Below are 21,463 nucleotides of genomic sequence, written 5' to 3' on the forward strand. Positions count from 1 at the left end.
ATTTACGGAAAAATTATTTATATTACAGGAATGGTCATTTTCCATTTGAAATATGGGATTTATTTGAACGGGGAAGCGGCTGAGATCTGTAAGTCTCTTACAGTTACTTGGCTTACCTCAGCAGCTTGATAAATCATGCGTTTTCCCAGGAACTGTCCTTTATATTCCCGTTTCCAGGGGCCCTCTTTTCCCCACGAACCACACTTTCAGGGTATGAAATTAACGGCACCTCTTGAGATTAACAGCCCATTTTTGTGATGAATCTCTAGGCTGCAAAATTTACTCAATCCAATAGATCAATAACTGTCACCAGCATAAATACTCTAAAAGATTAGGCAATCCTTCAATCATTTTTCCTTTGCACATTGTCCATGTTTTATTTATTCTCTTCTATTTTAGTTTTAATATCACTGACCCAGCAGGGAAGAATACGCAAAACTATGAGAGCCGGGAATCTGAACGGTAACCAGGGTCCTGAAATGGCTTCTGTTCCCTGCCCCCACCCCGGGTGAGGCCAGCCACTGTCACTTCCCCAGGCCAGGCTCTCCCAGGATGAGGCCAGCTGCATGCCTCAGATTTGCAAGTATCATCATCCCATTGGCTTCCATGTAAGACACTGGCTTGGGCTGGGCTGGAAGGATCATGGCATTATTCTACAGCAGGCCTCCAGAGGGGAAAGCCCTCATCCAAGGCTGCACTAAGTGAAAAGGCAGGCACTGGGGGCAGAGCTGCAGAGTCAGCAAAGCAGGGAGCAGGATGGTGGAAAGCACAGACTGGCACTCCAGGCCCTGTCCCCACTTGACTGGAGTTGATTTGTGAGTTGAAACCCAGATGCCATCTATGGATTATACCCTTGCCACTGAAGAAGACATTTCTGGAGACTTCTGCAAAAGCCCAAGCTTGGAAAACCACCATGATGAGCTACAGAAGCTGCTGCCTTCACTGGCAAGGGGCTTGCTCTGACCATCCTGCTGACCGGGGACACTCAAACCTGCCTCAGAGAAGAGACCAGCACCATTCCCAGGGGAGGGGGCACCCCGATCCCGGCCACAGCAAATTCGTGAATGCCCAGTGTGCACTGGGGTAAAAGGGTCATTCAGATAGAAGTAAATTCACGGAGATCTGAATATTCTTTCTAATGATTGTGCCTCTGTTGCTGTTGTTTTAATAAAGAAAATTTTCCTAAGAAGATACAGCATTTCCTAAGAGAATGAAAGCGCAGTGGGAGAAAATAGATTTGCTATTCATAAGATTAGAAGTGCTGTTGATCTGTGGGAGATCATAAGAGACTATTTTCTCCACAGCTTAGCATTCGTCTTTTCACGCTGATATCATGAATCAGAATGAAATGTAAAACTGAGAATTAAGCAAACATTTAGAAGAAGGAGATTGTTCTGTTTATAGAAATCTCCTCTGCCTTGCTGTGGGCTATTAAGGCAGCAGACTACATTAGCAGTCAAGCACCTAAAAGTTTAGCAATCATATGATTAACAAGTTGAAAACAGAAAAGTATAACAAAGAAAATAGAGAGGGAGAAGGCAGTGACCTATATTATAACTAATTACCAAAACAGGAATGCTAACATCAAAAACTGTGGGTGTGGACTCAACAGTTTCAGCATCAGGGCCACCTGCTCGCTGTAGATGGGGTGGCCACCCGTGACCCAACAGACTCACCTCCTCCATCCTGGTCACCCTGATGTCCGGGCTGGCTGACTGCACCATGATGCGGGGCACGGGCTGAGGAGGCAAGTGTGCAGGTCAGGGGTCGAGAGGACAGAACAGGGGTAGCAGAAAGGCTTCCGCTGCACAGGCTGGAGGGCCAGGACCTGCCCGAGGGGAATCGGCCCATCAGGTGTGCGAGTGTGAGGGGCTCCACACCCTCCAAGGAACAAGGGACCCAGCAAGGGGCTCCTCCCCCAGCCAGGGAAACAGGCCACATGCCAAGATCACCAACACACATGGTGCACTTACACACACGACGCTCTCTCCCTCCCTCCATCACATATGCACATGTGAACCGAGGACTGGGCCTGTACAGACAAGCATTATGAGACAGGAAAGATACAGAAAGACTTCCGGCAGGAGGTGAAAGCCATGCCAGGCTCTGATGGCTTGGGAGAGGAAGGAGTGTAGTCACAGGAGGGGAGGAGGAAGGAGGCCAGGCTGGCTGGAGCACAAACCCAGAGCCCAAGATGGCAGGCACAGGTCTGCAGAAGGCCCTGGGCATCGGAAACTAACCCTACTCAGGAGAGGAAGGGGGTCCCCACTGAGTCCTGAGCAAAGCAAGAAGACAGCTGAAGGCCAGAGACACTGACCGGGCGGGGACACAACATGACCGGAAGAATATTTAAAGTCCAAAGAGGCAGATCAGTAATGCAACTCGTGACAGAGCACGGGGAGGAGGGAAGAGCCACAGGAAAGGGCCTGGTTACTTGTGGACACATGGGTCAGGGAACATTAAAGAGACAGAGGTAAGAATCATCAGAGCCAGGAAAAGGGAAGGCTCGGGGAGAGAAGGAACCAGAGCATCATTCTGTTGCTGCGGAGTGGCTGTGGGACACAGAAGCAGCCGAGCAGATGTGCTCATCCCGGAAGAAGCTGGGAACATGCCACTTCTGCCCCTCCCCCTCCCCCTACCCGACTGCAGGAACCGGGCCTGGCCTCCCATGCTGGGCTCTCATGAGGGCTCCATTCTGCCAGGACAGCCGCGGGTAGGGCTTCTTCCTTGTTGGGTCCACAGGGCACAGCTGGTGGCTGCTCGGTTACTGAACTTCAACTGCCCAGAGATGTGGACTCCACGTCTCCCACCTCCCTTCTCCCAGCCCTCGGCAGTCCTGGTGCTTTGGCTCTTGTGCGTCTGGGCACTTGAGGCCTCGATGGAGTCAGGCCTTCTAGACAGAGCCTGCAGGCGCGCAGCCGCACCGCCCAGGCCTTCCTTCCTACTGGGGAGCCTGGACTCCAGCCGTAGGGAGAAGAGTCCCGAAGAAGCCAGCCCACTCAGCAGGGTGCTCACCATGTTTACAAGCACGGAATAGCCTCGCTTCACCTGAGGGCACCACTATGACCACTCGTGCCTTGGGGCTGCTTTTGGAAGAAAAGTATAAGAGGGAATTGATTCCACAGAAGGTAAGGGGGCACTGGCAGGATTTGAGAAAAGGCGCAGTGGAGAGGACTCGAGAGGAAACGCAGCGATCAGGCTTAAAGACCTGGAAGGACTGGAGCCAGATGTGGTGGTGCACACCTGCAGTCCCAGCTCCTCAGGAGGCTGAGGCAGGAGAATCACTTAAGCCCAGGAGTTGGAGGCTGCAGTGAGCTATGATCACACCACCACACTCCAGCCTGAGCAACAAAGCAAGACCCTGTGTCAAAGAAGAAAAAAAGAAAATAAGGTGGAAGGACCAAGGAAATGAACAAAAGGAATGTGCACTTCACCCTGCAAACACTGGGGAGTTCCTGGGGTGCTCTGAGGCCAGGGACAGCTAGGACCAGGGTGCATTAAAGATTATGTGAGCAGCCAATGGGACAGAATGAGGGAGGGTCCCCTGGTGGCAGTTAGGCCATTGCACATGACAAGGCCTGAAGAACAAGACCTTCAGCCTCCACCTCAATTCCTTGACCAGAACAGTCTCCCCTCTGCGCCCCTCCCAGCACTCAGCTCCTTCTGTCCCCACTACTGCTCTCCATGGCCCCGCCTACCACCATCTCCCAGAGAATAAAGTGAGGCTCAAGCACGCGCCCCACACTGCCACGCAGTCCTCGCGTGCCAGGGCTCGTATCTTCATTTTTCTGCCTATAGTATTTAACGTCCCCACAAATGGGAAGGTGTTCAAGGGTATATTTCATGACAAAAGCAGAAAAAACATTTCTCAAACTCCAAAATAGTTGCATTCTTCAGCTACATCTTACCTAAAGTGGACAAGATTGGGGAACAACTGTTTCCACAAAGGTGAAGTTTATTCCCCTTAAAGCCTAAAAATGCAAATACCCCAAGGATGGGATGTTAAGCGCCTAACATGAAAGCTTTTCTAAAATCACATGATTCCTGCCCTCTGAAATAGAACATGCAAACAAGTTACACTTTCCTTCAGGACCCAGTGTGATTAGAAAAACCCAGTAGATAGATACTTATTAAATATTTGCTGAAATGGATTCAGGGACTCGATGGACTGCCACTTTGGTTCTCACCCTCCATGTAAAAAAGTTCAGCTCAACAGAGACTGCACCAGGTCCTACCATGTGGGGGGCATGGCACCAGGTGCCTCAGGCAACATCAGCATCAGAGGCATGGGCTTTGCTCTCAACAGATGGGCAACCTGATTGGTGGGGAACACATGAGCAAATCACTAAAATCAAGGAAGGTGACAGTGGAGTGGAAGCTTCAAAAGCAGAGAGGAGGCCAGGCACGGTGGTTCACGCCTATAATCCTAGCAGTTTGGGAGGCCGCAGCAGGAGGATCACCTGAGGTCAGGAGTTTGGGACCAGCCTGGCCAACATGGTGAAACCGTGTCTCTACTAAAATCCAAAAAAAAAAAAAAAAAAAAAAAAATTAGCAGGGCATGGTGGCAGATGCCTGTAATCCCAGCTACTTGGGAGGCTGAGGCAGGAGAATTGCTTGAACCTGGGAGGTGGAGGTTGCAGTGAGCCAAGATAGTGCCTTTGCATCACTCCAGCCTGGCCAACAATAGCAAAACTCAATCTCAAAAAAAAAAAAAAAGAGAGAGGATTCAGAGGAGGAAAGGGTCATAAATAGAACGGGTGGGAACGCCACATGAGGGGGGCTTTTGGCACAGGCCTTGGGTATGAGTTCAGCAACCTTTTTAAGGATGCCAAATATATCCACCAAGAATACTGAAATCATAACCGTGCGCTCGTCCTTCACACGTAATAGCTGAAGTTTTCAAGTGTGTCTGTTTGCACCTTTATGCTCTTCTACATCTCCCCTGTGCAGGCAGTCACCTTCTATTTCAGGGGCTCAAAACATTTCAGATCATAAGTTCATTAATCCTTACGACACATCTGGTAACTATTAATAAAAATGACTGTGAAGTATTTTGCAGCTATAAATATTAAGGAGAAGTCCCATGAGGCAAGTGAATATGAGTATAATTATCTACATTTCACACTACAGAAACCGAGGCTCAGAGAGCATTTACCTAATGGTTAAATGTATTCACACTGCCCTGTAAGTGAGTGACAGAGATGGAAAAGGACTAAGTTCTCAAGTGCTGGCTGAACCTGCAACCACACTGTCTACTGAGCGTTGCTGAAACTGAACAGATGAGTAGCTTACAGGCAACAGAGCGGCTTAGAAATACTCCAGGGAAAAGGTGCCAGTCCCTGCTCTCATCATATTGCCCTGTGTTTTAACTCTGGCTTTCACATTCTACATGAACACATGGCAGATGAGGTCAGAATTTTAAAACTTGGAATAAAAGCTGTTTTGGAGACCCCTCTGCCAAGAAGAATAAAATTAACCCCTTGACATGACATATAAAATATCCAAGGGGACACACCTTGCCTTGCTTGCTCTACTAGGCCACTCAGAATTCCCTCAATGGACGGCTTTTCCATTCAGAATTCCCTCAATGGATGGCTTTTCCAGAACCTTCCTCACACCACTCTGCCCCCGTGGAATCGTGTTCCACCTAGTGAATACCGATTCATTTCTAAGTCTCTGCTCATGCATGATCGAATTCTCCTGCAACTGCAGGGAGCAGCGCCCACCGGCTTCGCTGTGTCATCCACAGACACTCACACATGACGGTATGTACATAACCCTGCACTGTCTCTTCATCTGCTTTTGTGGCTCTAAAAGGGCTTCTCTAAACTTCAGGCTCTTGGAAGGAGACAGACTACAGCTCATTCATCCCTGTATTTCCTTACATAAAACAGTAGCTCAGTGTTTGTTGAATGAACAAATGCATACATTACTTAGCAAGTGACATAAAGAAGACTAAATTGTACAGTTACATAGGAATGTGGGAAAGAACAGACTCTGAAATGTGGGCATCGGGGAGGTAAAGGGGAAAAGAGGTCCCAGTTGAAACAAAAAGTAATCACTTCAGAACTTCCCCAACATTGAATTTTCTGATGCATATATTTTCTTGTTTGAAAATAAATCTTTCATGGCTAACAATCACCCCTTACCCTGAATTTCAGAAATTCTTAAATGTCATTTTTTAATGGTGCTTAAACTAATACAATCCTCTAAGTCTTGTTTTAAACACTAACCAATGATTTAAATCCAAGTATAGAAAATTACTTTTTAGTGGAATATACAAGATATGTAAGATTTATTTTTGTTACAAATAGCTAGTAGCCAATCTTTCATTTTCCTGCTGCTGAAGCGTGAAAAACCTGAGAAACAAAAGGAAGCAGAGCTAAGGCATATAAGGAAACACCTGCTAACCTTCAAAAATGTTCTGATAAAAGTAACATACAATGGATACAAATCAGACACACTGTGCAGTGGCTCTCACACCTGCAATCCCACCACTTTGGGAGGCTGAGGCAGGAAGATCACTTGAGCCTAGGAGTTCGAGACCAGCCTGGAAAACATGGAGAAACTCCATCTCTACAAAGATTAAATTAGCTGGGCATGGTGGTGCACACCTATAGTCCGAACTACTTGGGAGCTGAGAATTGCTTGAGCCCAGAAGGTCGAGGCTGCAGTAAGCCATGATCACGCCACTGCAATCCACCCTGGGTGACAGAGTGAGACCCAGTCTCAAAAAAAAAAAAAAAAAAAAAAAACCCAACCCAAACATTAAGCCTCAGCAATAATCTAATCCATAGAAACACTTTTCTAAGGTTGTCCTGACCAGGGGCCTGGAAGACAGGAAAATGAAGAGTTCCGGGAGGCGAGCGGGGAGAACGTGTCCAGCCCTGGCCTGAAGCCTGTGAACCAGCCTCCGGCATGTGAGGCCTTCAGTGACCACCCTGTGTGCCTGGAGGCTCCAGACCCTGACAGGGTGATCTGGATAGAATACGTGAGCCATAACGGCACCAGCACTTTTGTCCATCTGGCAGGTATAGTTATTTTAAATGCATGGCTTGGCATTCTAACTTTTGTGTAAAACCCTGATCACCTCTGGGCTTCCACACCTATCTACAAGGGGATGATCCCATCTACATAAGTTCTCTAAGCAGTGTCACCAGGGAAGCGGACTGGTGGCTGCCGACCCCCGCCCGAGCCACTGTGCCCCCTGCCTGCCACATGCCCCTCCAAGCAGTGCCTCGAAGGACTCAACACCAGAAGGCAACCGTGGGTTTCTGACCCACGTGATAATCCCTGCTGAGGATTCTACCCGCACTCAAATAGCGTCTTCTAACTCCATTCTCTTCAAATCCACTTTCCAAACTACAGCTGGAGGGAGCTTTCCGAAAAACAAAAGTGACCATGTCCCATGTCGCTCTCCACCTTGCAGCTGCCAGGGTTTCCCACTGCAGCAGACAGGGAAACGCTGGCAGGTCCTGCATGGTGTATTTCTGCGGCTCGATCCGTCCCTCCTGCAAATGCTCTACTGATTGATTCATTCCACAAATACAATGACTTGGTTACTCTTAATCGCTGTCAGTGAAATCTCTTACAGTCACACTTGAACATTTAACCGTGCTTTCTCAATGGAAAGCTCAGTTCTGCCACTCCCGAGGCTCTGTAACCTGAGACAGGTGTGCACCCTACCCATTTCCCCAACAGGGCAGCAGCCCTGACATGGCAGCCACCAGCCACTGGTGGTGACCCAGCACTGAGAATGAGGCTAATGTGACTCAGAAAGTCCATTTTTTACTTTAATTAATAAAGCATAACCTTAAACACTGAAATGCTTTTAAGTATGTTTAGAACAGCCTCGGCATGTGGGTCTGCTTTTTCAACCATAAATTTTATGAATTCTAAATGCAGATCAAGTATTTCCGACGGAACTTTAGTGTCTGAATTGCAATGTGCTAGAAATGTAAAATATACACCTGATTTCAAGGACTTTGTACAGAAAGAAGGATGGGAATATCTCAACCTTTTTTTATACTACAGTTGATATGACAGTATTTTCAATACACTACGTTAAACAAATGTTATTAAAATTAATCTGACCTGTATTCTTTTTACTTCCTTAAACGTGGCTACTAGGAAATTGTAACTTGCATACATGGCTCGCATTATGTATCTATTGCATGGTGCTTGCCTAACTCAGTCGTGTTGTTGAGATGGCGTATTAAAATTCCTGGTGTGGTGCCAGGTACACTGGAAGCTCTCGGCACATTTGTAAAGTACTTCATTGGAATTTTGTGTCTGGTCTTCCTGGATATTTCTAAGTTGGCTTACTAAAAGTACATGTTTAAACAGTCAATAATTTCATCTGATGTAGAAATCACAAGTTTCAAATTAACTGAATCAGTCCCAAAGTCATTCCAAGATGAATTCCATTTTCTTTCAAACAAAGAACCTAAGATTTCATTTATTTACTCATTCGCAAATATGTACCAGGTACCTACTACATTCTAAAGACTGTGGTAGGCACTGGGGCTGCAGTGTGAGCAAAACTAGTCCCTGTGCTCCTCAAAACTAGGCACTCAAGGTCTAACATTTATATTCCTATTTAATTTCAGTTACACAAAACAATTAAAAGGCCTATTTTTCCTATCAACAAGTAAATTATTTTATCACTGGCTATAAGTGAATGACACCATTCACGTGGTCTATAAGACATTAGATATGTATTATAGTCTAACTTATTCTAAGTACTATATAAATAAAATCTTAAATACTAGTATTTCCAGAGTTACCGGAAAATATATCGCTTCTGATCTTTAGTATCTAGCCAGTTTACTTTACAAACTTCTACATAACAGCCTGGGCAACATACCAAGGCCTCATTTTTACAAAAAAAAAAAAGTTTTTAATTAGCCAGGCATGGTAGCACACTTTCCCAGCTACTCGAGAGGCTGAGACAGGAGGATCACTTGCGCCCAGGAGTTCGAGGCTGCAGTGAGCTATGATCACATCACTGCGCTCCAGCCTGGGCAACAGAGCAAGACCTTGTCAGAAAAAATAAATTAAAAAAAATAAAACTTCTACATAATACTTAAAACTGATTTAAACATTCATATAAGAAAATTATACACATATATTTTAAAAGATATAATGCTCACTTCATCCAAAAAGAGTTATTAGTTTTTCAAGTGTCCATGAAGGATTAAGGATGCTTAAAGAATGTTTGCTAATCTGAAAACTTTAAAAATAGGGTCTTGTTGGGCAGAGTGGTTCACACACATAATCCCAGCACTTCCGGAGGCTGAGGCAGGAGGATTGCTTGAGCACAGCAATTCAAGACCAGCCGGTGTGACATAGGGAGATCCCGTCTCTACAAAATCAAAATTTAAAAATTAGCCAGCCATGGTGGTGTACACCTGTAGTCTCAGCTACTTGGGAGGCTGAGATGGGAGGATCACTTGAGCCCAGGAGGTCAAAGCTGCAATGAGCCATGATCACACCACTGCACTCCAGCCTGGGCAACAGAGCAAGACCCTGTCTAAAAAAAAAACCCTTCATCCAGCTTGTCACCAGCTTAATATGCGCTAAGAAATAAGAAATGGCTTTTACATTCTTAATGACTGAAACAAATCAAAAGAATATTTCATAACATAAAAATTATGTAAAATTCAAATTTCAGGTTATCAAGTTTTACTGGAACACAGCCAGACTCATTTGTTTAATACTGTCTATAGCTAGTTTTGACAGAGACCACATGGCATGCAAATCCTAAAATATTTACAATCTGTTCCTTTATAAAATAAAGTATGGCAACACTCGGTCTAGAGAATAAAATGAACCCCATTCCTAAAAAATGGCTAGCAGATGCACCTCTTCAATCGACTTCTTTACTGCCTCAGAAATCCTCTTACTTGCTGAAGGGAATTTTAGCTACATTTCATTATTTTTCAGATCAGCTACTAAACCTGATTGTGAAGACAACTCTGACATCTCTAAGTATGTCCACTATATTACCTACAAATGCATGGGGCAAGGCTAGACAGCAAAATGCTGTGATTCTGCAAAACTAAAAGAGTGATAAGAGTCTTTTAACAATGACAGGAGTGCCTAAAAACTCCTCCCTAAACTAAACAGAAATCAGTTGCCCTGAATTTTTTTTAAAAAACTCTTTGTTAACTCCAGAACAAGTGAAATACAGCATACTATATCTATAGCTGCTTAAAATGGGTGGTATTAAACTACAGAGAAAATGCTCATATATGTTATTTTTTAAATAACCTGAAAGTTTAAGAAAAATGAAGGCTGGGAACAAGGCCTAGATGTGTTTTTTGTTTGTTTTTTAAGACGGAGTCGCGCTCTGTCACCCAGGCTGGAGTGTGGTAGTTCAATCTCGGCTCACTGCAACCTCCGCCTTCAGGGTTCAAGCGATTCCCCTTGCCTCACCCTCCCTAGTGGCTGGGATTACAGGCGCCCACCACCACGCCCAGCTAATTTTTGTATTTCTTTCAGTAGAGATGGGGTTTCACTGCGATGGCCAGGCTGGTCTCAAACTCCTGACGTCATGATCCGCCCACCTCGGCCTCCCAAAGTGCTGGGATTACAAGCGTGAGCCACCGCACCTGACCATGTTTTCTTCTTTTAGTTAGGATGTTGAACCTTTACTTGAGACACAAGGATACGTGTTTATATAATTCATTTAATCAAAGAAGTATGTTAGCTCAAAACATCATCCTTGTGTACAAGGCAAGAATTAGTATTTGTGCTTGTTTCTCCCTGTTTTATATAAGGAAGAATCACAGTAATGGAAGATGGATAATTATACAGACATCTTTTCAATTAGCATCAGAGATGGGCAGAGGGGTGCTCTTTCTACACAAGCCTTTATCTACCTACCACACGTGAGGCTATGTTGAAATAGGAGAAAAATATCCCTGCTGTTGATAAGGCAGTCCTAACCAAAAGGGACAGACACATAAATCAAGACAGGCCGGCACTGTGACTGTGCTTTTGATAGTGGAAATTAAATCTGACCATTAACTCTTTAATTCTCCAGATTCATCAAAGATGCCATTTACAGTTCCTAACTTTGAAGTACATAAATAGCTTCATCTGAACACAAACTTCTAGATACATGAAAAAAAAGCTATTATGCCAAATTAATTCAATCTAACTAATTAGAGAGCAGGAAGTTCCTTCAATTATTTTATGTGCTGTCTGAGAAACACACTTGAATATGAGTACAGATTTCATTAATTGCAGTTCATTATTTTCCAGATTAGTTACTAAACTTGCATCAGAAGGTCAAAGACAGCAATTTTGTCAGCTGCCACCTCTTTCAGTGCAGTATTTTTGCATTTCTGGAACTCAGACAGAAATTGATTACAAACAAAAACAAATCTCCATAAAAATGAGAAACATAAGTACTTATGAATATGTTCAAACCAAAAGATCTTGTAAATTATACGAATATCTTTGTTTTTAAACTTTCTGAATAAACTGTTGACTTTTGTCTTACAAAAAAAGATCCAGGAACCTTTCCGTTTCCATTTGATAAACAATATTAAGAAAAAGTAACAGGAAAATAATAACATCTTCACCTGAGAACCTGCTGATTCCAAACAACAGGTTAATAAGCATCCAGGTTTCCATTAAAGCTTCTCTGCGGTTATGGGTCTGTGTATCTTTGCATGAGGGAGGGAACTGAACATTCTTGTCTGAAAATGTGAAGGACACTCTAATGAAAAGTATTTTTTGATAATAATCATTCCTTCACTACACAACTTGTGTACCTCTTTTCCACTTAACATAACAAAATATAAGGAATGACTGGTAAAAACAGGACCCATTCTATTCCTCAGTCCTTACCTGGGTTATTTTATATTCTCATAAACTTTCTGTTTTTATTTTATTTTTGAGACAGGTGTGTGTCACCACACCCACATAATTTTTTTTTAATTTTTAGTAGAGACAGGGGTCTTGTTATGTTGCCCGGGCTGGTCTCGAACTCCTGAGCTCAAGTGATCTGCCTGCCTTGGCCTCCCAAAGTGCTGAGATAAAGGTGTGAGCCACAGCACCCAGTCTAACTTCCTGTTTTTAAGTAACAGAAATACTTTTTTTTTTTTTTTTTTTTTTAAAGAGAGCCAGGCTGGGATGGGAGGATCCCTTGAGCCCAAGAGGTTGAGGCCACAGTGTGCTGTGATAGCACCATTGCACTCCAGCCTGGGCGACAGAACAAGAGCCCGTATCAAAAAAAAAAAAAGAGTACCTTGCTATCTATAAACCATTTTCCCACTGTCAGCTGTCACCATTCTCTCTGTTAATTTCATTTCTATGGCCCTAGGACCCTCCACTGCTTTAGCAAAACCATCCCTAACAATCCTTCCCCTCCTTGGTGCTGGTATCCCTTGAATGCTTATATAGTCAGCTCTCTTAGTCATTGTTTGGTGAAGCTATAAGTAACTCCTTTAATCCTTCCTCATAAATCATTTTTGATGTTATTCTCTGAAACAATTCCAACTGGTCACTGCATTTCTAGTAGTAATAAATCCAGAACCAAGTACAGTAATCTAAGTGTCATCTAATAATATCAAAGAGAGCCCAGGTTGGGGGCTGGGGTTTTGTTTAGATAGGATAGTGTGAGTTTCTGCATTACTACAACTGTTCAGAGAAGTTTTAAGTCTCCAAGCTAAACTGGAATAAAAACATATGTGGGTGACTAAGCTGAAGGATTACTTGAGGCCAGGAGTTTGAGACCTGTCTCAATTAAAAAAAATTTTTTTTTTTAAATTAGCCAGGCATCATCTCACACACCTTTAGTCCCAGCTACTTGGGAGGCTGAGGTTAGAGGATCACCTGAGCCAAGGAGTTCAAGGCGGCAGTAAGCGATCATTGCACCACTGCACTCCAGCCTGAGTGACAAGCAAGACCTGGTCTCAAATAATAAAATAAAATAAAAAAGCAGTTTGTCTCTTTCATGACAGGTGGGAAATGGGAGACAAATGGTTTCACGAAGTGTGTTATTAAACATGACTTGCTTGGTTTCCATGTCGATCCCCAAACCATTCGGGGTGTTTTGTTTTTGTGCTGTTTCACATTATAACCCTTAAGCGATGTTGACGATCTAAGTCTTTATGCCATATTAGTATCACTATTTCCCCCTTCCTATATTGTACTATTGATCCAGATTCCTTTTAGGCATATGAATGGGCCTGTATTTTTCTGGACTTTATCTTGATGTTATCTAAACATTTAAATATCTGATACTGCTTATTTTACAATCATTTAATGGTCAAAGACTATTGAAATTGGTGCACTAACAGGCACTAGTAAATAAAAATAAAGCACAAGACTCAAAACAGAGAGGAAGGTTCCGGGTACTTGTGTATTTCTTTAAGGTGCTGCTAAGTCCAGCACTGGATGCCTCACGCAGAGCCGTAGCCACGCCAGTGTGTGCGCAGGGCAGTCCAGCCACCGTCATCAACATCCACTCTGCTTCAGGCTTGATTGGTGACACAGAGGAAGGCCCTGGCTGCAGGGCGACTTTATTTCCATAATGTATATAACACAGTCTCCCACAAACTCTTTGGTAGAAAGAGGGAGAAGTGTGGAGTGGAGAAGGTAGTTACCAGCTACTTGGAACTGAAATGTGTTGGTCTGTCACTCTGTGGCTTGACAAGTGATGTCTACTTCCAGGTACAGAGCCCTGCCTTAGGCCTTATTATGTTCAATATTTCAATAGTCTCAAATGCAGAGAGATTACAGCTTTAGAAGTGTGTGGACAGCCAGAATGTATGCAATATTTAAAAAATTACTCAGAAAGATCTTGATATCCTGGGAATGTTAAAACAACATCAAAGATAAAAAATTCTAGGAATGAATCTGAAGTTCCTCATTATTTTCACACATCAATTAGACCACATAATAAAAGAGAAGTAGTACAGTGACAAGAGTATCAACAGACAAAAAACCTGGTGATGTTACCTGACCAACAGCACAATGAGCTAACACCTTTCAAAAGCAAGCCCACCCAAGCGCAGTTCCACGCTGCGTCGGTAGAAGCCACCATTTAGACGAGGAAGGAAACACTGCCAGCATTTGCAAGCCCAGGGGGAACTCTTCTCATTTCTGGACTCCTCACTTTAGGAAGCACCCTGGCGAGACAACTGTAGAATGACGAAGCGTTTCCCAGATGAGATGTGGGAGACTCATCTAGAGCTGTTAAGACGGGGGAGGTCTGAGAGAACAAAAATTCTAAGAGAGCTATTATCACGCCACTGCACTCCAGCCTGGGCAACAGAGCGAGACCTTGTCACAAAAAATAAATTAAAAAAAGAAAAAGACAATATCTACATAATAATAAACTTATTCAAATATTTATATAAGAAGATTATACATATATATTTTGGCTGGGCGTAGTGGTTCACGCCTGTAATCCCAGCACTTTGGGAGGCCGAGGCAGGTGGATCACAACATCAAGAGATCGAGACCAACCTGGCCAACATGGTGAAACTCCGTCTGTACTAAAAATACAAAAATTAGCGGGGCATGGTGGCAGTCGCCTGTAATCCCAGCTACTTGGGAAGCTGAGGCAGGAGAATCGCTTGAACCTGAGAAGCAGAGGTTGCAGTGAGCTGAGATTGCACCACTGTACTCCAGCCTGGGCGACAGAGGGAGACTCCATCTTAAAAAAAAATTATATATTTTAAAGGCTGTAATACTCACTTCATCCAAAATGATGGTTATTCGTTTTTCAAGTGCCCATGAAGGATTAAAGATGCTTACTTAAAGAATATCTGCTAATCTAAACACCTTAAAAATAGGGTCTTGCTGGGCAGGGTGGCTCACATATACAATCCTGGCTTACATATACAATCCTCCCCACTCCCTTTACTTCCTGGTAAGAACAAACTCTGAGGCAAAGACTGGTTGATTATCTTGTTCCTGTAGAACCCCCAGGAGGGGGAGTAGAGATTGTTTTAAAAGTCCAAACTTCACATTGTAGGTATCAAATCTGATTTTCAAGTGCATGGAACTCCATTATAACAAAGATTACTATTTTAAAAAAATGAGGAACACTAAAGGAGTCTAGCCAATACAGCATTTTTCTTCTTCCTGTTATTTGCAATTCCACAGGCACTAAAAATGCCCTTTTTCAGAGAAGAAACACACTTCAGAGTACAACAAGTGAAAGCATAAAGCATATTCAAAGCATATTTAAAGTATGCTTCACTTGTTGTACCCTGAAGTGTGACCCAAGTAAGAAAGTTTTCTTGACATTATCATCTACAATTCTAATTTATTTCTCACAGAGCTTTAGTAGAGATGGTCAGTGAAAATGAGATAACCAAGAGAGTCTCTGATCAACTAAATCCAAAATGAAAAGCTAAGATTTCTCTCTCCTTTGGAAATGTTCTTTAGCACTTCCACCAACCTAGGAAAAGAAGGTTCTTAAATATGTCTTCATCCCTCTAATCCCCACTCAGCCATGCTTCTTTCACCTCTAAGCTGTAAACACAGTCCTGTCTACCACTGAGTAGCACTTGGGACCCACAATCTAATATTACAGTCTGGGCATGGTGGCTCACGCCTATAATCCCAGCCACTTGGGATACCAGGCGGGAGGACTTGAGCCCAGGAGTTCAAGACCAACCTGGGCAACACAGCGAGACTCTGTCTCTAAAAATAAAAATATTTAAAAAGTTAGCTGGGCGTGGTGGAGCGCACTTGTAGTTCTAGCTCCTTGGGAGACTGAGGGTGGAGGATTCCCTGAGCCCAGGAGTTCAACGCTGCAGTGAGCTATCATCGCACCACTGCACTCCAGACTGGGCGACATACCAAGACCCTGTCTCTAAAATAATACTATTATAATCTGTTCACATGTCAAACAATAGATATTTTTCATCTTGTATGTACCAGGCACCATTCTGGCACAACAACCGTTGCCCTCAAGGAATATTGTGGAGAGGGATAATTGATAAACATATAAACCTAACAATAACTCCCGATAAAAAGGTCAGAAATGGGCCAGGTGTGGTGGCTCATGCCTATAATCCCAGCACTTTGGAGGCTGAGGCGGGTAGATCATTTGAGGTCAGGAGTTCGAGACCAGCCTCGCCAACATGGTGATACCCCATCTCTACTAAAAATACAAAAATCAGCCAAGCCTGGTGGCAGGCGCCTGTAATCCCAGCTACTCAGGCGGAAGAGGCAGAAGAATCCCTTGAATCCAGGAAGTGGAGGTTGCAGTGAGCCAAGACTGCACTACTGCACTCCAGCCTGGGCAACAGAGCAAGACTCTGTCTCAAAAAAAAAAAAAAAAGAAAGAAATGGTAATGTAGTGCCTGCGTGTATGGTGGAAGCTGTTCTGGTGTGGCTGTTCAACAAAGCCCACTCTAGACTCAGACGTCCTTCCTCAGAGTGGCCTTTCCTGAATGTTCTATGGGAGGCCTTTGGGAAGAGCAGCCTGGGTGGGTGGCAGGGCCAGCGCCAGAGCTCTTAGATTGAAGGTGCTTCACATGCTTCACATAGGCTAAAAAGGCGGCTTATCTGGCTTAGTACTGGTGAGCGAATAAAGAAGAAGATTCAAGGCTGGGGGACAGGCCCTGCAGGGCACCGTGAGCCACAGTGAGAAATTCACATTTCACTCCTTTCAGTGGGAGACACTGGAAGGTGTCACACCACTGACGACTGTGAGGCTGTGAAAGATCATTCTGGCTACTCTGTTTAAACAGCTAAAGGCACGGAACTCAATGAGATTTATGCATGGAAGGCAACAGGTTTAAAAACAAAAAAGAACACCCCGGTTGGAGCTCTGGGCACTGGATGTAAAGACTTGATGGAATCTACAGTCCCAGAAGTGGATCGCGGACCGAGGGAAGGGAAGTCAGCGAAGGAAGTTGCACTGAAGCCTGGAGATGTAAGTCTTTCCAGCATTATGTTGACGCCAAGTCTGCAGGATGAGGACAAGGCGTTGTGGGCAAGGGGGAGCTCCCTGGCCACCCTGAGAAAAGGGAAATGCCTTCCAAGGAGCAGAGTTCTCACAAACCAACTAGAATGTTCTGGCTTTACTACCAGGTATCTTCATCAAGACCAGTTTTAGATTTATATTTTTTTATTTTTATTTATTTACTTTGAGACAGAGTCTCACTCTGTCACCCAGGCTGGAATGCAGCAGCATGATCTTGGCTCACTGCAACCTCTGCCTCCTGCATTCAAGCGATTCTCATGCCTCATAGCCTCATTCTAATTCTCATAGCCTCCTGTGTAGCTATGACTACAGGAGCACGCCTGGCTAATTTTTGTAGTAAAGACAGGGTTTCGCCATGTTGGCCAGGCTGGTCTCAAACTCCTGACCTCAGGTGAGCCACCTGCCTTGGCCTCCCTGAGGGCTGGGGTTATAGGTGTGAGCCACTGCACTCGGCCATATATTTTATATTTTTATGAAATACAAAATATTTGTATGAGGCCAGTTTTCCCAAACCTTTGCTCATATGTGCTCAAACAATAAATGAACAGACTGGAGTAAATGAATAAAAATTGCTTAAGAAATCTTCTATATATTTCAAGGTAACCTCTAACCTGGGCATTATAAATTATAGTTATTCTCCAATCACTACATTTGTTTCTAACACACTGTTGTTCCTCTCACTTCCAGAGAGAGCTAATCACTCATTGCCAAAACAGTAAGAGCATAAGTAAATTCTACAGGCAGCAGGTGATGTGACTTGCTACATGGAAAACTGAAAATAGCTTTAAAGGAGAATAGTAACGATGGCAGGCTGACTCCGTGACTTCCAACGTGATTCCAATTTCCTTCAACCTACATGACTCTGCCTTCACCAAACAGCAACTGAAAACACTGGATAGCAGACTTCAGTGAATAAAAATAAGAATCACCACAGACAGGCACTTATAAATGCAGATTACAAGGTCTCTCCAAGTTAGCTATGGGTTCCCAGCGCAGGCCGAGAAACTATTTTTTAAAACAGCTCCTAAATCTGACAGTTCATGAATCACACTTTGTGAAACAATGATGCAGAAGTTTAGAACTGAATAACGTACACAATAATGACCCACTGGTTCAGTTCTGGTGGATCTCTGGGGAAAAAAAGCACTGGAAAAATAATCACTGCCTACCTCAGTCCCCACAGGACTTGGCTCCTGCAGTCGTAGATTCATTTCAGTAACTCTCAAGCCCCGCCATGTGTCTAAATACAATTTAAACAGCTGCAAAATCTTGGTTTTAATTGTTTCATCTACTGTATGTGTATGCTTATTTATATGCTTATATAAAGCTAGATTTTTAAAAATTACATATCTGCATGGCAGCCTGATAAAACTAATTCCTTCTCCCCTGAATATGCATTCATACACTTAGAAAATTCTTTAGTTAAGTCTCAGACGATTCACCTGGATTACTGCAACTTGAATGTTTAGAAGAACGTGGAGAAGCTGATGTCAAAAGGCCTATTTGGACAACAGAACTTGCCCTGTATGTGTTTTTGAATGAGTATAAATAAATCCTCATTTATCATTTTCTGCTGAGTTAACACCTATATAACGCTGGAAATCACATTTCCAATGGGGTTCCCATTCACTATTGCATAAGAGCAGCTTCCTGATTGTTTGGAAAACCTTTTCGCATTTGCTCTAACACTTACCCTAGAGCTGGGTAAAGAGTTTTAAGAAAAAAGGAAATAAGACAGGTGATCACTTTTCAGTGAAAGAACAGGTTATCCACAGTAGAGAAAACAGAGGTTGAGAGGGAAGGGCACTCATGATAAAAAATTGTTTGAAAAAACAAATGAAATCAAAAAATAAAAATAGAATTACATTTTCTACTTGGCAATACACAAACAACGCTAAGTGCACTTCATAAATTTTACTACCGCTGCTCTAAGTGTTATTACCATACATCACATTAGCAGTGTCCTTGGCACTTTTTAAAAGCAGAAAGGAAGGAGTGTGTCCGTAAGTTTAAACAGCTCTGTTATCTCTGAAGAGAGTGGAGGAGAAATGACCGACAGCTGTTTCTGGGTTTGAAAACCCAGTTTAGCCCCCACCCAGAGGCCACACCTCCACCTCCAGCTTTGGCGCAACACAGAGCACCGGTTTATTAGAAAAACGTTCACAGCTGTTTTCTTGGTGCTTTTTACCTGGTGTGCGAGGGGAGACGGCCGCTTGCCCCTCTTCTCATCGCGGACGGGAAAGAGAGACTTGAGGAGCTTTGGCATTTGCGGCACGAAGGATTTGACAGGATTCAAGTAGGATGCTGCGAGGTTACTGAGTCCTGCCCATATTACAGGGGAAAAAGATAAAACAAATACAATTACATAGACATCTTTCTTGTACATCTGACAGACATCACTTGTCAGCAAATCTAACAAAAACCAAAGGTATCCTTAAAAAATATTAGAGAAACACAGTATTATTGTAGTTTACATAATTTCCCTCAAACATAGTAATGTCCCTTTTTCAATTAAATAGCAGTAACTGGGGTGCTGCCAAAATGCTCTAGTATGCAGTGTTCCTATCAGCATCAGAACAGTAATTCACCTCTATCCTGTCACTAATTGGCACAAGCATTCACTTCTGCCCTAGAATAAAATGGGATTGGTTTTTAAGTCACACTGCCAATGACACAGATGTATAGCTCTTTGTCTAGACTTTAAGCTCTTTGAAGTCAGGGACTATGTCTTATTCAATCTAATTTTTCATAACTACTGAAGGAAGATGATGAAACTGACCTTTTGGGACAAGGGTAAAGGGTAGTGTTTGAGTTGTTTGTTAAAAGTCAGGGAGAGACGCCCTGAACAACTTACGTTCTTACCTGCTGTTAATTTCCAAAGACTGGGATCAGAGGTACAGACAGGTATACTTATGATATACTACAACTTCTTCCCCCTATTAATTTATAGTAAAATCTAATCCCAAGTCATAAGTGATAAAAAGCCGTATTCACACAACATTTAGAAACGAACAAGCAAGTCACCTTAAGGAATACATTCGCCTCAACAGATGCACACAACTTCCCCCAGATCTCTTCTCCACACTAACCCTGAAAGGATTCCAAACTTACTGGCAATTCAGTTGGTAAATGGATGGATACAGCTGTAAGGTTTCTACATTTTACATAAAGCAGTAGAATATTAAGTGTAAGTATACGGCAAAAAGTTAAAGATGTACATTGTAATCATGAGGGCGACCACTGAAAAATAAAAAAGCAAAGAGATGGCTATACCGAGCCGAGAGATACATCATACCTCAGTTTAGAAAAGTCCAATTATTTACAGCAAGGCAAAAACAAGGATGAGAAAAATAAGAGGAGACAGAAAATAAAACAGGGTTAAGATGAATAAAGATCCAAAAATATACAATTATTTCAAAGATGACGAAAAAAATTACAATCTAGAGTTCTGTATCAAATTAAACTAACATTCTAGAGTAAGGACAATCCCTCATTAAGTAAAAATCTAGCCAGTAATGAATCAAAGGCCGCACATATCACTAAATGAGACCATCAGACATTATGTGTCTCCAACCTCCCCACCACACATCCACACCCACCCACCCTACCACACGCATCCTTCTCAAATCAGCTGAATCGAATCAAGGATCTAGCTCTACCTACCAGTTAACAGGCAATACAGGGGACAGAATTGCGTTTCAACAGTCTCACGGGAACACAACAGGAAAAGTAAGAATGAACAGACTCTGCTGTGCAAGAACCTGGCCTACTGTGCCAGTCTACTCTACAAGAACCTGGTTTCTTCAACAAACACAATGCATGGTCGTGAAGTATTTCTCACCATTAAAAAATAAATGACTAATGCAATCAACAATCTGAGAAAATTTAACACGTATGGTAAGCAAAAGAGACAGACACAAAAAGGACATACATCATATGGCCCCATTTATGAAACTGCAGAAGTAATCTAGAGAAGTAGTCATCAGAACACTGGCTGACCACAGGGAATGGGAATTAACTGGAGTCATGTCAATGTCCTACATTTTGACTGGGGTATGAATCACATGGATATATAAAAATACATTTGGTAAAACATTAAATATGACTCACAGTCAACAAAGGAATCAATAAAAATAGACCACGAGATGTCTAGATACTGGATTTAATAGACAACGACTTTAAGGCAGCTTTCTTAACCAAGTCCAAAGATGCAAAGGAGAATACAGTCTTGACAAGTGCACAGACCAGGAACACCAGCGGAGAAATTAAAACTAGAAAAGCAGCAGCAAATGGAAATTCTAGAACTGAAAAAAAAAAACAATGACTGAAATGAAAAAATTCCCTGGATGTGCTTAACAGAGCCCTGGAAATCACAGAAAAAAATTATCCAACTAGAAAAAATAAAAAGATTAAAAAAAAAAAAAGAACAGAGCCTCTGTGACCTGTAGGACAATATTAAACAAACTAACCTATGAGTAATTAGATTCTCAGAAAGAGCAGAAA

At 43.0% G+C, this 21,463-nt stretch overlaps 1 protein-coding gene across 6 annotated transcripts in view; it reads right to left on the bottom strand.

The window, feature by feature from the left end:
* KIF13B (kinesin family member 13B) overlaps positions 1-21,463 on the bottom strand; it is a 225,690-nt gene that overhangs the window by 6,239 nt on the left and 197,988 nt on the right. For 4 of the 6 annotated variants that reach the window (XM_055348316.2, XM_004046843.5, XM_055348312.2 and 1 more), the window contains 2 exons: positions 19,149-19,282; positions 1,677-1,739 (listed from right to left, as the gene is read on the bottom strand). In XM_055348316.2, coding sequence (XP_055204291.2) covers positions 1,677-1,739; positions 19,149-19,282 — 197 coding nt within the window. Of the gene's footprint in view, positions 1-1,676; positions 1,829-19,148; positions 19,283-21,463 lie in introns of all 6 variants that reach the window. The other 2 variants (XM_063709170.1, XM_055348315.2) reach the window with 2 other exon arrangements.

The sequence above is a fragment of the Gorilla gorilla genome, chromosome 7, assembly GCF_029281585.2.
Source record: "Gorilla gorilla gorilla isolate KB3781 chromosome 7, NHGRI_mGorGor1-v2.1_pri, whole genome shotgun sequence".
Taxonomy (NCBI): domain Eukaryota; kingdom Metazoa; phylum Chordata; class Mammalia; order Primates; family Hominidae; genus Gorilla; species Gorilla gorilla.